This window comes from Leopardus geoffroyi, chromosome D1 (assembly GCF_018350155.1).
Source record: "Leopardus geoffroyi isolate Oge1 chromosome D1, O.geoffroyi_Oge1_pat1.0, whole genome shotgun sequence".
Taxonomy (NCBI): domain Eukaryota; kingdom Metazoa; phylum Chordata; class Mammalia; order Carnivora; family Felidae; genus Leopardus; species Leopardus geoffroyi.
This window is the reverse complement of record NC_059329.1, coordinates 16,765,401-16,780,326: the sequence shown is the minus strand read 5'-3', so window position 1 is coordinate 16,780,326 and position 14,926 is coordinate 16,765,401. Positions and strand designations below refer to the sequence as shown.

Genomic DNA, 14,926 nt, shown 5'->3' with positions numbered 1-14,926 from the left:
AACAAAAAAAAATCTGTTAGCACTAATAAACAAGTTCAGTAAAGCTGCAGGATACAAAATTAACATACAGAAATCTGTTGTGTCTCTACACACTAATAATGAACTAGCAGAAACAGAAATTAAGAAAACAATCCCATTTACAATTGCATCACAAAGAATAAATTATCTAGGAATAAACTTAACCGAGGAGGTGAAAGACCTATACTTCTGAAAACTGTAAGATACCGATGAAAGAAATTGAAGATGACACAAATAAATGGAAATTATTGTTCAGGAATTGAAAGAATTAATATTGTGAAAATGTTCATACGACCCAAAGCAATTTACAGATTCAACGTGATCTCTATCAGTGTTCGCTTCGGCAGCAACATATGCTAAAACTGGAACAATACAGAGAAAATTAGCATGGCCCCTGTGCAAGAATGACGTGCAATGCAATGCCTATCAAAACACCAGCAGTATTTTTCACAGAACTAGAACAAAAAACTCCTAAAATTTGTACAGAACCACAAAAGACCCTTGACTGGCCAAAGCAATATTGAGGAAGAAAGAACAAAGCTGGAGACATCACAATCTCAGATTTTGAACTTTACTACAAAGCTTTAGAAACCAAAACAGTACGGTACTGGCAGAAAAACAGATACATCAAAATGAAATGGCAACCTACTGAATGGGAGACATATTTGCAAATGATATATCTAACAAGGAGTTAATATCTAAAACATATAAAGAATTCATACAACTCACCTCCAAAAACAAACAAAAACAATGTTATTTAAAAAATGGGCAGAGGGGCACCTGGGTGGCTCAGTCAGTTAAGCATCTGACTTGGGCTCAGGTCATGATCTCGCAGTTTGTGAGTTCAAGCCCCACATTGGGCTCTGTGCTGACAGCTCCAAGCCTGGAGCCTGCTCCGGATTCTGTGTCTCCCTCTCTCTCTGCCCCTCCCCTGCTCACTCGCGCTCTCTCTCTCTCTCTCTCTCTCAAAAATAAATAAATATTAAATTTTTTTTAATAAATAAAAAATGGGCAGAGAACCTGAACATTTTCCCAAAGAAGATACATGATGGCCAAAAGACATACGAAAAAGATGTTCAACATCACTAACCATCAGGGAAATGCAAATCAAAACTAAAATGAGATCACCCCACACCAGTCAGCATGGCTAGAATCAAAAAGACAAGAAATAACAAGTGTTGGTGAGCATGTGGAGAAAAGGGAAGCCTTGCGTGCTGTTGGTGGAAATGTAAATTGGTGCAGCCACTATGGGAAATAGTATAGGGGATTCCTCAAAAACAGAACTACCATATGATCCAGCAATGCCATTTCTGGATATTCACCCAAAGAAAACGAAAACACTACCGTGAAAAAATATATGTACCCCTCTGCTTAATGCAGCTTTACAATAGCCAAGATCTGAAGCAATCTGTGTGCTCATTGATAGATCCTTGGATGACGATGTGGCATATATTCACAATGGAATATTACTCAGCCACAAAACAGAATGAAACATGGATGGCATTATGCTAAGTGAAATGAGTCAGACAGAGAAAGACAAATGTATGATTTCATCTACATGTGGAATCTAAAAAAACAAACAAAAAAACCAGAAACAGACTTAAAAATACAGAGAACAAATTGGTGGCTGCCAGAGGAGAGGGGGGTAAGGAAATGGGCAAAATAAGTGAAGGGGATTAAGAGATACAAACTTCCAATTGTAAGATAAATAAGTCACATGGATGAAAAGTACAGCATAGGGAATATAGTCAACAATATGGTTAATATCTTCATATGGTGACAGAGGGTAACTACACTTACTATGGTGAGCATTTCTTAATGTGATTGTCGGATCAGTCATACACCTGAAATTAGTATTACACTCTACGTTAACTAACGAATTTAAATAAAAACTTAAAAAATATATATTGTTTGGGGGCGCCTGGGTGGCTCAGTCAGTTAAGCGTCTGACTTCAGCTCGGGTCATGATCTTCACAGTTCGTGAGTTGAAGCCCCGCGTCGGGCTCTGTGCTGACAGCTCAGAGCGTGGAGCTTGCCTCGGATTCTGTGTCTCCCTCTCCCTCTGCCCCTCCATGACTTGTGCTCTGTCTCTGTCTCTCAAAAATAAATTTAGAAAACATGACCAAAAAATATATATTGTATGTCAACTATACTTCAAATACATACATACATATATACATACATACATACAACTGAGAAGCAACTTTGTGCTGGGACCTGAAGGTCCCAAAGATATAGCAGTAAACAAGACAGACAATGACCCTGACCTCAAGGCAGTGTCTATCATACCACCTTGTTTCCCAAGGTGTCCTCCCCTAACACTGCTGTGAACATAGTAAAAGAGTAAAAAACCACCTGGCCAGGAGAGGGTCGACATGGCCCTCTGTTCATCCCCTATTCTGTCCCTAGAGTAATTTTTCTAAAGAATGCATCTATCTGTACCCTTCTGTAGACCACTGTTGACTCCCCATCACCCATGCCCAAAGAGACAAGGGCTTCCTCGGCTGGCTCTTCCCCATTTCTCCAATGTTCCCTCTCAACGTGCACTGTCTCAGACAACCCCAAACTGCCTGCATTTTCGCATACCCACTTTGCTTTGCTTTGTCTCTATGCCTTTGCTCGTACCATCCCCTCTGTCTTAATGCCCTTCCTTCTCTTCATCTGGTTCATTTGTTATCTATTGCTGTATATCAAACCACTCAGACTAGTAACTAAAGGCAACCACTATTCTGTGAATCATCAGTTTGGTTACAGATCAGCTGGAACAGTGCGTAGATATGCTCCAAACTGAGTTGGCTGGGCTCACCCATGCACTATGGTCAGCTGACAGGTGCACTGGGGCTGGATGCTCCAAGAGGAACTCACACAGTGTCTAGTCATTGGGTAAGGCTGCCAGCTGGAGCATCTCAATTCAGGTTTCTCCCCTTGGCTAGTCTGGGCTCCTCATGTGGCAGTTGGGTTCTCCAAGAAGCAAGCCCTAATGAGCAAGCACTTAGGAAGTCTCTGCCTGCATCACATTTGCTGAAGTTCCATTGACCAAAGCATGTCATATAGCTGAGCCCAGAATCAATGTGGAAGAGGTGTGACTCACTGGGGGGACATTAACAGAGCAACCTACCAGTCTGCCCTCTACCCCTACCAATGCACAGCCTTCCCACATGTGAGATATACTCATCCTTCCCAAAACACCCAAAACAGTATTCAATCATGACACCAGGCTCAAAGTCTATGATCTCACAATATGAAGCAAGTCTGGATGTAGCTGAGCCTCCTGGGGTACAACTCCTCAGGTGTGGCTCCTCTTGATTCACAGACCTGTGAACTAGTAAGACAAGACATCTGCCCTCCATGTGCCCAACACACAACTGTAAAGCAGGCATAGAATAGCCTCAATAGATATTCCCATTAAAAGAGAAATGGGAGGCACATAGCAATCACTGATTCAAAGCAATTCTGAAATCCAGCCAGGTTCTGTTATCAGGACCCCCCTCCTTTGGAAGCAGGGATGTTACTTGAATAAAGTCCAGTTCTCCTTGGCTTCTAGTTATACCCGCTAGGCTCCTGGATCTACCCTCTGAGAGGATTCTCTTTTCCATAAGAAAAGTCCCTTGTGACTACTGGCCAGCTAACTGCCCATAGAAAGTTGGGGGCCCAAAGGCCTCCTTTCCCTTTTTTAACTATTTCCATTCATGTTAGCCCAAACTAATAGAGTTTCTTCCAAAACAGTACTCTTCAAAACTTTATGGATTTTCTATGAGTATTATTGGGTTCACTTCTTGCACCAAAAGCCACATACATAGTTACTTTCAAGAAGACTCTACTTCAGCTATGGAACAACATCTTTAATATTCTTAGAAACCCTTTTGTTTAACTGAGAAGGCCTACTAGACACCACCTTAAATCCTCTTGGGGTGTTAACAGAGGTTCTACAAAGAGACCCTTGATTTCATCTTTACCTTTAGGCCAATTCTTACTTTGGGAATCTGTCACCTGCTGGAGAGACTGAAAATGAGAACTACTTTTCTTTTCCAACCCAGCAAACTGGACAGATCCTTATTTAGCTGATCTCTCCCTTATAACACCTGACATGCCAGCTGGAAGCACCTGGATGGCACTTTTAACATTCCATCTCCATATCTCTTAAGCCAAACCCACAAATTCATTAGGCACACTTTCTGCCAGTGGCCACAGCACTAAATAACACTGGTCACCCTTGGTCCAAGTGGTTTCCAGCTCCCTTGCCAGTACATTCACAATTCTTATTGCCTGTCCTTCAAGCCTTCACCCATCTCCCTGTTCCAAATGCCATCTGTTCAGTGTTTTAAGGTAGCATCACACTTCTAGGCACCCATATATGTATCACATGTCTATCATTACATAACAAACCACCTAAAACAATAGCTTAAAACAACCACTATTTTGTTAAACTCATGAATTCCGTGGTTAGGGATTCAGACTTGTCTCTGTCCCACAACATCTGGGGCCTCTACTTGAAAATGTGAGCAGCTAGGTGGGCAACTCAAACAGCTTTGGGGCTGAGATTATCTGGACGCTTCTTTATTTACATGTCTGGAGTCTGGGCTGAAATGACTCTGAAAGCTAAATTCACCCGGGACTGCCTACCAAAGTATCTACACAATGCCTCCCCATGTGACAAGGGCTTCCTTACAGCAGGGCCTCAGGATACTCAGACATTTTATACCGAGGCCCTAAAAGTGAGTATTCTAGCAAACAAAGTAAAAGCTATAAGGTCTTTCAAGATGTAAATTCAAAAGTCTTTTAGCATCACTTCTGCCATATTCTATTGGCTGAAGCAGTTACATCCCCATTAAGATTCAAGAGGGGGAGACACAGACTTTACTTCTTGATGAAGCAGTATCAGAATTTGTATCCAGGTTTTAGAACCAGCTTAGTAGGCTTATCTGGGATGCTTTATTTCTGTTCTATGTGGCATCAGTAGGAATTACACATGCTTTTGTGATCGCACATGCTTTTATGACCATGTGGCAGTCAACTGGGGGCTACTGAGGCACCTCAGTTCTCCACACGGCTAGCTCCAACTTCCTCACATGGCAACTGAATTCCAAGAAGGCAAGTCTCAACATACAAGTACTTACCAAGCTTCTGTTTGCATCTCATTTGCTGATGGCCCATTGGCCAAAACAAGGCACATGACCAAGCCCAGAACAAATGTGGAAGGGAATCACACAAAGGGCATGGGTACCAGGATGCATGATTCACTGGAGACTGTTAACGTAACAACCCACCACACCTGGGCAACTCCCATTCACCCTTAAAGACTCAATTCATGTTTCTCCTCCAAGAAAGCCTCTCTGACAGACTGGGTGGTCACTTGCCCCTCCTTTGGGGTCCCACAATACTCTGTACACATCTCTACCTTTGCCTTTACCCTACTGTTTTCTAATTATCCCCCATTGGACAGCCCTTTGAAGGCAGAGATTGTGCTCTGTTGATCTTTGTAATTCCAGGGTCTAGCCCCATGCCTAGAACACTGTGCCCAGAATAATGTTATTTAATCATACATCCATGAATAAAAGTCTTTTTTTTTTATTTTTTTTTTTTATGTTTATTCATTTTTGAAAGACAGAGAGAGACACCGTGCAAGCAAGGGAGGGGCAGATAGAGAGGGAGACACAGAAGCCAAAGCAGGCTCCAGGCTCCGAGCTGTCAGCCCAGAGCCCGACACGGGGCTCGAACCCACAAACCGTGAGATCATGACCTGAGCCGAAGTCAGACTCAACCGACTGAGCCACCCAGGTGCCCCAAAGATTTTTAAATAAACGTTGAAAATTATATCTCCATGGTGCTTTGTCCTCTTGCCCTCTTCCCTGTGTTCTAAGAGTTAACTTTCATTTTTTGTCATACTCTCCAACCAAACATGAACTTCAGAAAGTGACCTCACTTGGAGAGTTCACCTCAACTAGAGATTAGGAGAGGCCGCGCAGAGTAGAGCACTTGATTCCAAGATGTTTGAATGTCGGAGACCAGTCATGTTTCCAAAGAAATTTGCAGATCAACACAAAGTTACCAAATTTCCCTTCTTGCCTTTGGGCATTCAAAACACACATGCCACCTACTGCCATCACTTCAAAGAAGCAGAAAGGCATAACCTTAGAAGGAAAGCGTAGGCCTTCCCAAGGAAGGGCAAGTATGTGTGATAAGACCTTAAGGAGCCCCAAATTGGGACTCAACAGCATGTGCTGTCTTGACATCTGATAAAATTTGGAGCATCTAGCCACAAGTCCTTCTTCCAGCTTGGCTACTGCTAAGGAGTTCCCCTAGCCAATCGACCCTCTTTATCATGGGGACTAGGCATGGTTCCTGATTGTCCCTAAGCAGCGGGCTTCAGTTCCATGCCAGCCCACAGAATTAGTCAACAAGCCAACCAAATCCTCCGGCTGGAAACGGGCATCCCACCGTTTAGCCAACAAAGCCTGCCTCCCACTGCTCCTGGCTGTTCACTCCGCTGTGCAACTCCTGTGTGCAGGGTCCTCCTCTGGGCTGTGAGCATACATGACCAATAACCTACTGTCGATCTCACCTGTCTGGTGTCAGGTGCCATGCGTTCAGCCATCTCTGGAACCCAAGGGTGAAAATCCCTCCCTCATCAACACGGTGAGGAGGCGGTGATCAGAACAAGGTGGCAACCTGATGGCTATGTTCAGAGTGTCCCACACTGTCCTTGTTTTTCTTATTTCACCATGGACCAGAGAAATCTAGTAGAAGTCTGAAGTCCCACCCCAGGGCCAGTGGAGACCACTGTATGTGGAGTCAGGAGATCTAGGATACAACTAGTCCTGGTAGTGCTCCAAAGTATTTGTCAGTCCTTTGACAAATCATTATCCTCTTGGACCTGTTTCCAGCTATAAAATGATAGAACAGCTTCTGTCACCTGCGTGATTCTATAAACCCGATCTGACGAAATCGGTGAAGTAGAGTGAATGGCTGGGAGTCCTATGGTCGCCCTAAAGGAATATGCATTTTTAGAGGAGTTTTCACCCCGTGTGTCTCTAGCCAGAGCAACCGGAGATGATGCGAGAGTCACTTCTAAGGAACCAATAGGGCAGCCACAGGCTGTCAGGAAATCTTGCTTTGGGTGGATTCCTCTAAACCCTTCCTGCTTTCAGCACCCTGATCCTGTCCCATTAGCAAATAGGAGGACCTCTTTTTTTTCTTTTTAAGTTTATTTATTTTATAATCTTTTTCAAATGTTTATTTATTTTGAGAGAGAAACCACACACATGTGAGTGGGGGAGGGACACAGAGAGAGAGACAGAGAGAGAATCTCAAGCAGGCTCTGCATTGCCAGTGCAGAGCCCAACGCGGGGCTCGATCCCATGAACCATGAGATCGTGACCTGAGCCAAAATAAGAGTCGGATGCTTAAACAACTGAACCACCCGGGTACCCAGCAAGTGGGAGTTTTTAAATCTCCCCTTCACCATCTGGTCCCATCCCTGCCCCCAGATTATCTCATTTGAACCATCAATTCCAATCAGCCAGAGATCTTGCTTTAGCAAACACACAACTGCCATACCCTCTGGAGTCCCGCACTCCCCTCCCCTTCCCGAGGTAAAGTGCTTGGGGACCCAGAAAGGAGGCCAGGTCCTCATAACCTCATCAAAATAGCACAGCAAAGCTTTCCATCCAACAACGCTCAGAGACTCGGCCACAGCGTGGGGAAGAGCATCCAGGGTCTCATCCAGCCAGAGCCCTGATAGCTTCTGTAGTTAAAATGTCTCTGGGTATCCCCATGTTCTGCCAAAAAAGGAACAGTCTCCAGTCCCACCTGTGTGTGTGTGTGTGTGTGTGTGTGTGTGTATGAGAGAGAGAGAGAGAAAGAGAGAGAAGAGGGATAGGCCCCAGCCTAAAGCAACTGTGCTCTGATAGGAAAGGTCCCTGGACTGAGAATCAGAAAGCTGTTAGGCAAAAAAAGAACACAATGCAGGGAGTGACAGGGAGGAGGCCAGCATTTCTGGCATGTAGCAGGAAGATAAATGGACAAGATGAAATGGTGGTGAAGGCTGACAGCCAGGACACCCAGGCCCTTAAAAATTACCCTACAGACAATGAGAAGCCAGACTGCCTGATCTATGGAAGAGGGATGATCTTATTAGGCCAGTGTTCTGCAGTTTCCAGACCCTGGGGAGCCTGTGAAAAGTGCAGACACAGGCAGCAGGAATACTGGACTAGGGAGACCCCAGGTGGGCAGGGACGACTGCGTTTTTCATAAAATGCCCCCAGAGCTTCTGCTATTTACCACAGTGAATTACCCCTACACTGGACCATCCTCAAAGCTCCTTGCAGTTGGAAGGTTCCATCATTCTCAGTACTAGGAGGCCACCTAACCTCCCAGGGAGGCAGAGAGAAGTAAATCTCCCACTTGCTAGCCCAGGGATGACTTCCAACAGTGCTACTGCAGTAATGGAAACTGCAGTTAAGGTGCCAGGGCTGACTGCTATGAAGAAATAGGAGAAGGGGCAGGCAGATGGCCGAGAGGCAGGGCCAGCCTACAGGATGTCCCAACCAGAATTCACAAAAAGGCCATGAAGATGCAAATCAAACAAATAAACCTTCATTCAAAAAAATTCACCTCACCTGTGGGTGGGAGCGACAAGTCATTGGCACTGGCCACCAAAAAAGAAAAAAAGGAAAAAAGATCCAAGGGCTTCTGGTGACTTGAAATTGATTGAGCTAGGGTGGATGCCCCAGGGAATCAAAAGCCTAGTTTCCTCCATTCCTTTCTAGCGGTCCTGTCTTCTCCCCTTCCCCCACAGTTCCACATTGTCCCGTCCCACTGGGCTGAGACACAGCAGCTGAGTGGCTCAGCACTGAGGACTGAGGGTTCCACACACAGCTCAGGTGGGCTGGTCAGCTCTCCCACTCCACGAAATAGGACTGGGAGTGGGATGGGACGAACCCCACATACCGTTGTGAGGTCAGCACAGCCAAAGATGTCATGTGCCCGGCACAATGTCTGGCAGAAACCAGTATTCCTGCCCCTGTCTGAAGACCAAGCAAGCAGTTACTCAGCAGGGGGCGGTGGGGGGGAGGGGTGCCTAGGATCAGGAGGACTATATGAAATCGAGAAGAACCATCTGGCTATCTGCCCTGGGAGGTGCCAGCCCAGGAGTAGAGGGAGACTGAGTGCCCCAGAGCAGAAAGCCCCCGAAAGGGTTAGGTGTTCTAGGATGGAGGAGGGAGTGGGGCAGGGCTCAGGATCAGGAAGGACCGGCAGGACGCAGTGCCTGCCTTGCTTCTGAAGAGCTGCTCCAATGTGGAAAAACACCCCGCCATCTTCCTTTGGAGAAAGCCTGGAATATTCCAACTCCAAAACTTCTCACTGGAGGCTCCAGGGAGATGGGCTCCAGCCGAAAAGGAAAGGAGGCAGGAGGAGGCGTGGGCACTGACCAAAGGGGCGGGTGGCTGGCCTGCCTCCTCCGCCCCTTACCCCTTGGTTTTCCCACAGGCTTCTGAAGCCTCGGGTCGGTCGGAAGAAAGGGTTAACGCCTTAAAAGGGGAGCAATCATTTCGGGGTTCTGGGGAGCGCCTAGTGTTCCTTGCGCTGCCCCACCCTGATCCCCGGGATCCTGAACCCTCTTGTCCCTGGCCTGGCCTGGCGGCCACAGGGTGAGGTCCCCCTTCTGCGGCAGACGGCCACTCTCCCACATCTATACCAGGCTACCTCCTCCGCCCTCTGCCATCCTTCCTCGCTCCCCCCACTCCCCACTCGGGCTCTGATTGGCCGAGTCCCGGGCCCTCCCCGCTCCTCCACTCCCACCCCGGGTGAAAACTGCGGGCGCCGGCAGGGTGCTGCAACTGGAGGCGGCGGTGCGTCCGGGGGAGGCTGCAGCAGCAGAGGACGGGAGCCCAGGTGGGAGCAGGAGCCAGGGCGGCGCCCGGGGCGCTGGGAGAGGCCCTCCCGACCCGAGGCTTCGGGAAAAGGTTCGAGGGCGCCCCGGCAGGGAGCTCCACGGTGCTCGGGGAGGGGTCGGCTTCCCAGGCAGGGGAGAGCGGGACGCAACTGCTCGCTGCAGGCCAGGGGCCGGGCCGCACCCCGCCTTCTGCGGTAGGAGCTCCCGGGCTCTCACCCGCTGAAGGGACGGCTGTCTGGGGCTGGGGCGCAGGAGGAGAACCTGGAGGAAGGGCGCCAAGGACAGCCAGCCTTGGGTTCTGCTCTCCACACAGACGTCCCCAAACCGAGCTCGCCAAGGCGTGGGGTGGGGGCGGTGAAATTGCGGCGAGAGGACGGATGACCGCCGGCTGGAGGGAATCTCTGCCCTGCGACCTCGCGGAGGGCTGGGTGCGGGGCGTCAAAGGACCGGGGAACCGCAGTGCTGCGGGCGGGGACTGGAAGGCGGGCGGACGGGGGGAGGGGAGAACTGAGAAAGGGTGAGAGGGGGAAGGGGGGACCTCAATTGGGAGAGGAGCCGAGTGAAATTCAGAAACGGAATGAGGATGGGGCTAGTCAAACGGCGGCTGGAGAGGGTGGGAGCGCAGAACTTCTCTGGGCTCTGGGCTGCAGGGACACAGAGCAGGGGAAATGAAAACATCTGTGCCTCCCCTACCGCTCAGTAACCACCCCCCTCTGGCTCTCCAGCCCTCCTCCAGCCCCAGCTCCATTTCTTCCCCGCTCTAGCCCTCTAGCCGAGGCTTCCCCTTTCCCTCCTAGATCTCAAGCTCACACCCCTCCTCCACAACTCAAATGTCTGAGTCAAAGCCAGATGCCGACCCCCTTTCTTCCCCAACGGCACCTCTCAGTTACAAGTCCGAAGGGGTACGGACTGCAGGTTCAGGCTTCGCGGGACCTCAGCCTCCCCCAGCCTCAGGGCTGAGCGCCAGGGACCCCGGGATTCGACTGGCGGTGCACCTGGGCACAGGCACCAGGGCAGTCGTACCCCCCCCCCCCCCCGCCTCTCCCCGGTGAGCCCTGATGCGGACAGGCCAAGCTATCTGCCCCGTGTGGACGCCGGGATATTGGTCCAGAGTAGGCTTCGGAAAAAGACAAGGCACAGAGCCCAGGCAGGGAGTCTACTGTAGCAGGGCTCAAGAGACATGCCCAGAGGGCTGGACATTTTGGAAACATCCTGCAATCAGAGAACATATGCAATCAGAGAGCACAGTCGCTTTCCCTCACAGACATTCGGGAACACCGTTAGCTGTGTGCCAGGGACAGTCCTATCTGGAAGCACGTTAGCCACACAGTCCTTTCAGAGGAAGGAAATTAATGTTTGTGGGTCACTTACTATGGAGCAGTCCTCAGTGCCAGAGGTTTATCATTTTTCCTAAACCCATCACTGTGCTGTAGGTATCTAAAGCTGATTCTTTCATTCGTTCGGTATCTTTTGAGCATCTGTTATATGCCAGGAACTGTTTGGGCACTGGGGATTTTCTCCTGAACAAGAAACAGAAAACCCCTGAATGGGGAGTTTTTGTGGAATGGGTAGAGTTTTAGTGCCGCAAAATAAAAAGAGTTCAGGGGGTTGCACCACAATGCGAGTGAACTTAACACTGCTGAACTGGACACTTAAAAATGATCAAGGTGGTAAATGTTGTGATACGTCTACTTTGCCTTCCCGAAGGGAAAAGGAGACGGTAAAAGTCACTTACTCAAAGAGTTCAGCAGAAACACACCATTATAGGGTGTGTCCACCCTCCCCCTTGCTTTCCTGGAGGGGGAAAAGCACCTAGTGGCAGTGTCACATTCACTAGTAAGTGGGAGGGGACAACCATGGAGAGCAGTTTCCATGGCTGCCGGGGCCATCATGGCAGAGGCCCTCCAGCCCGAGCAGCAAGTGTGGGCACACCTACCCCACCTCTTGGCTGATACCCATCCTATCCCACCCCCAGATCGAGGACTGAGCTCTCTGCACCATGAACCCCACCATCGGCATCGCTGTTTTGCTGACAGGTACTGGGCAAGGGGCAGGGCTGGGATTGGGATTCAAAGCACGCTGGCTTCCTTCCCTTCAGAGGAGCGAGCTTCTTCCTGCCAACCTCAGAGGGAGGAGGTGACAAAGGGAGAGAGGGCTCTTTTTCATCCCTAAATCAGCTGAGCAGCCTAGCTGATCTTCTGCCTGCTTGAGGTGGCTTTTGGAAAAGCAGTCCACTGAGTCTGCCCCACACTGAGGTGGAATCTCCAAATGGAAACCAGGAACCTACATCAGCTCCCCAAGATCTCCTGCCCCTGGAACACCCAGGACTAAAGAAGATGAGGGAGGGGGGCTGAGTCTGCAACGGGGAGGTTGAACTGGCCCTCGGGGACCTCTGGGGTGGGGAAGGGTGCCCAAAGAACAGACCCTTGTGCCCTCCCTGGCCAGGCCATTCTCTACTGTTAATGTGGGTGGGAGGCCCCCGGCTCTGCAGGGCCCCCCAACTTGGACGTGGGCACTGCCGGTGCCAGTCTTGCAGGTAGCCCGTGGGCAGAAGGTGACCAGCCTGACAGCCTGCCTGGTGGACCAGAGCCTCCGTCTGGACTGCCGCCACGAGAACTCCACCACCTCCCCCATCCAGTATGAGTTCAGCATAACCCGTGAGAAGAAGAAGCACGTGATCTTTGGCACTATGGGGGTGCCCGAGCACTCATACCGCTCCCGAACCAACTTCACCAGCAAGTACAACATCAAGGTCCTCTACTTATCCGGCTTCACCACCAAGGACGAGGGGATGTACACATGTGAACTCCAGCTCTCTGGCCAGTCTACCACCAGCTCCAGCAAGAATGTCTCTGTGCTCAGAGGTGAGGCGAGCTCCCAACAAGTCCAAGTGAGCTGAGAGAGGGAGGCTAGGGAGGAAAGGGTTGGCTAGGACAGCAAGGCAGTCCCCCTTGACTGAGCCAAAGAGGAGAGGGGCCCCAGAAACCTCTCTCCCCCTTCCCCCAACTGCTGCCTGGTGCCCTGGGGAACCACTGCCCTCTCTGTGAATAGGGAGAAAGGCTGAGGGAACGGTGAGACAGGCAGAGTGGTGGAGCGGACACTTCCACCGTGACTGGGCAAGTCACTTGGCCTCTCCAGCCCTCCTCTTCCCCACCTAGAAAACACCCATAGTTTTCTTTTGATGATGCTTAATAAAGATCTGATATGATGTTTGTTCAAGAGCTCAGGAACCTGCAAATGGGAAAGACAGGTGGTTCTAGTCGAGCAGACAGGCCCTGGTTCCGGCTAAGACATCCTGACACCAGCCTCCCCAAGGGAACGTGCCCTTCTCAGGGCCTGTGCCTGCCTGAACCCTGGTGCCTCTTCTTTCCTGCCCTACCCCTCCTCCCTCTTCTCTCCCCACAGACAAACTGGTCAAGTGTGAGGGCATAAGCCTGCTGGCCCAGAACACCTCGTGGCTCTTGCTGCTTCTGCTCTCCCTGCCTCTCCTCCAGGCCATGGACTTCATCTCCCTGTGACTGGCTGGGCAGGAAGCCACAAGGCCCAGTCCAGAGACCCTACTTCTCGGAGTTGGCTGACCCCCTACCCTCAATCCCTCACACACCTTGGGGAGAAATGGGGACCCTACCCCTCACAAGGAATCCCCGTGCCGCATGCCATCGTCTACCCATTCCCCAGCCCCACTGCCGCTCACACCCTCTCCGCACGCCACTGGCTGTCTTTTTTTTTTTTTTTTTTTTTTTTTAACTCTTTGTTCCAGAGTTGCTTCTGTCTGGTTTATCCTTCCTTTTCTTTAGGAGTTTGTGAAAAGGGAAGCCAGGGTTGGGAATGTGATGGAGAGTGAGGGCATGGGAGGGGTAGAAGGATGGAGGGATGCCAGTCCCTTGGGGGAGGGGGGATCATCCTTGCCCACCAGGACCAGAGGCCCAGGAGAGACCTGGATGAGGAGGAGGATGGGATGCATCTGGGCCTAGCACGTCCCCCAGCAGGCAGGGATGGTGCCTGAAGAGCCCGGATGTGAGGGCACCACCAAGCACCTGGGGCCCCTCACAAGAGGAGAGAAGGAACATCTCCAGGAGCAGCCTCTGCCACAGCAAGAAGCCGTCCACACACGGGAAGCAGTTCCACATAGGGAACTGCCGAGGTTCCCTAGGGGCCTCAGGCCTGGTGCGGCCCCGTGAAAAAGCAGATTCTGCCTGGGAGCAATCTACTGGCGGGTTGGAGAGGGGGTAGAAGAGAGGGTCCACCAGCCCTCTCTGCCTGATGAAACTAAAACTGAGAGCCTGCTGTCCCTCACCACCTCAAGCAGCCGTTGAGAGGGTGGCAGAGGACAGGCCTCCTCCCAGCCTGGCCCGAGCTCCTAAGAGCTTCCAGAACTCTGGCCCGCAGGCAGTAAGTCAGGCCAGGTAGAGTCCCAGAGCAGAGCAGACTTTGGCCCGCGTTTGGGAGGCTCTTCCTTCCCTCCCCCGACAGCGCCAGCCCCTTCTGGCCGGTGGCCAAGCCTTGAGACGGCCCTCTGCCCCACAGGCCTGTCCTCTCGGGGACCTGGGGGGGCAAGGGCATCTGAGGCAGCCCATGGAGTGAGACCCGCGAGCGGGACATGCCTCGAGAGATGGCTTTTCCCAACACCCAGCTCCCCAGCCGGCAGCTGTGCCCCGTCCTGTGACTGTGTGTAGTGCCACCACAGCTTATGGTATCTCATTGAGGAAAAAGAAAAGTGTACAATAAAACCAAGCCTCTGGAATCTGTCTTCTAGCCTTTCTCTGCTTTGCTCCCTCCATCTCTCCCCAGGCCCGCTCCCCTAAGAGTCAATGAGTAGAATGTGAACATCAGTGGCCATCCTCGTGCTGGGAGCTACAACAGGATCACGAGGTGGTTCCGGGTTCCCCCAGAGAGCCTTCCCGGCTTTGCCCCGGGAAATTTGGGGGAAGGCGGTGGTGACCATCCAGGGGCTTATTCGTTTCGTATTCCCCACGGTGGAGGCTGATTCTAAGCCTTTACTTAAAGGCCCGG

General features: G+C 50.6%; 1 protein-coding gene and 1 pseudogene across 3 annotated transcripts; both read left to right on the top strand.

Moving 5' to 3' along the window:
• The first annotated feature begins 351 nt into the window (after positions 1–351).
• Positions 352–466, top strand: LOC123602776 (annotated as a pseudogene).
• Positions 467–9,786: 9,320 nt separating this feature from the next.
• On the top strand, positions 9,787–14,657 carry THY1 (Thy-1 cell surface antigen). 3 transcript variants are annotated; one of them, XM_045483169.1, is made up of 4 exons: positions 9,787–9,912; positions 11,889–11,949; positions 12,442–12,777; positions 13,319–14,657. In XM_045483169.1, exons 2-4 carry the CDS (start codon positions 11,913–11,915, stop codon positions 13,429–13,431), a joined length of 486 nt encoding a protein of 161 aa, XP_045339125.1. In that variant the 5' UTR covers positions 9,787–9,912; positions 11,889–11,912; the 3' UTR covers positions 13,432–14,657. The 3 variants fall into 3 exon arrangements, with proteins under 3 accessions (XP_045339125.1, XP_045339126.1, XP_045339127.1); XM_045483170.1 differs by having other exon boundaries at positions 9,833–9,983; XM_045483171.1 differs by lacking the exon at positions 9,787–9,912 and adding an exon at positions 10,072–10,107.
• The last annotated feature ends 269 nt before the right edge of the window (positions 14,658–14,926 follow it).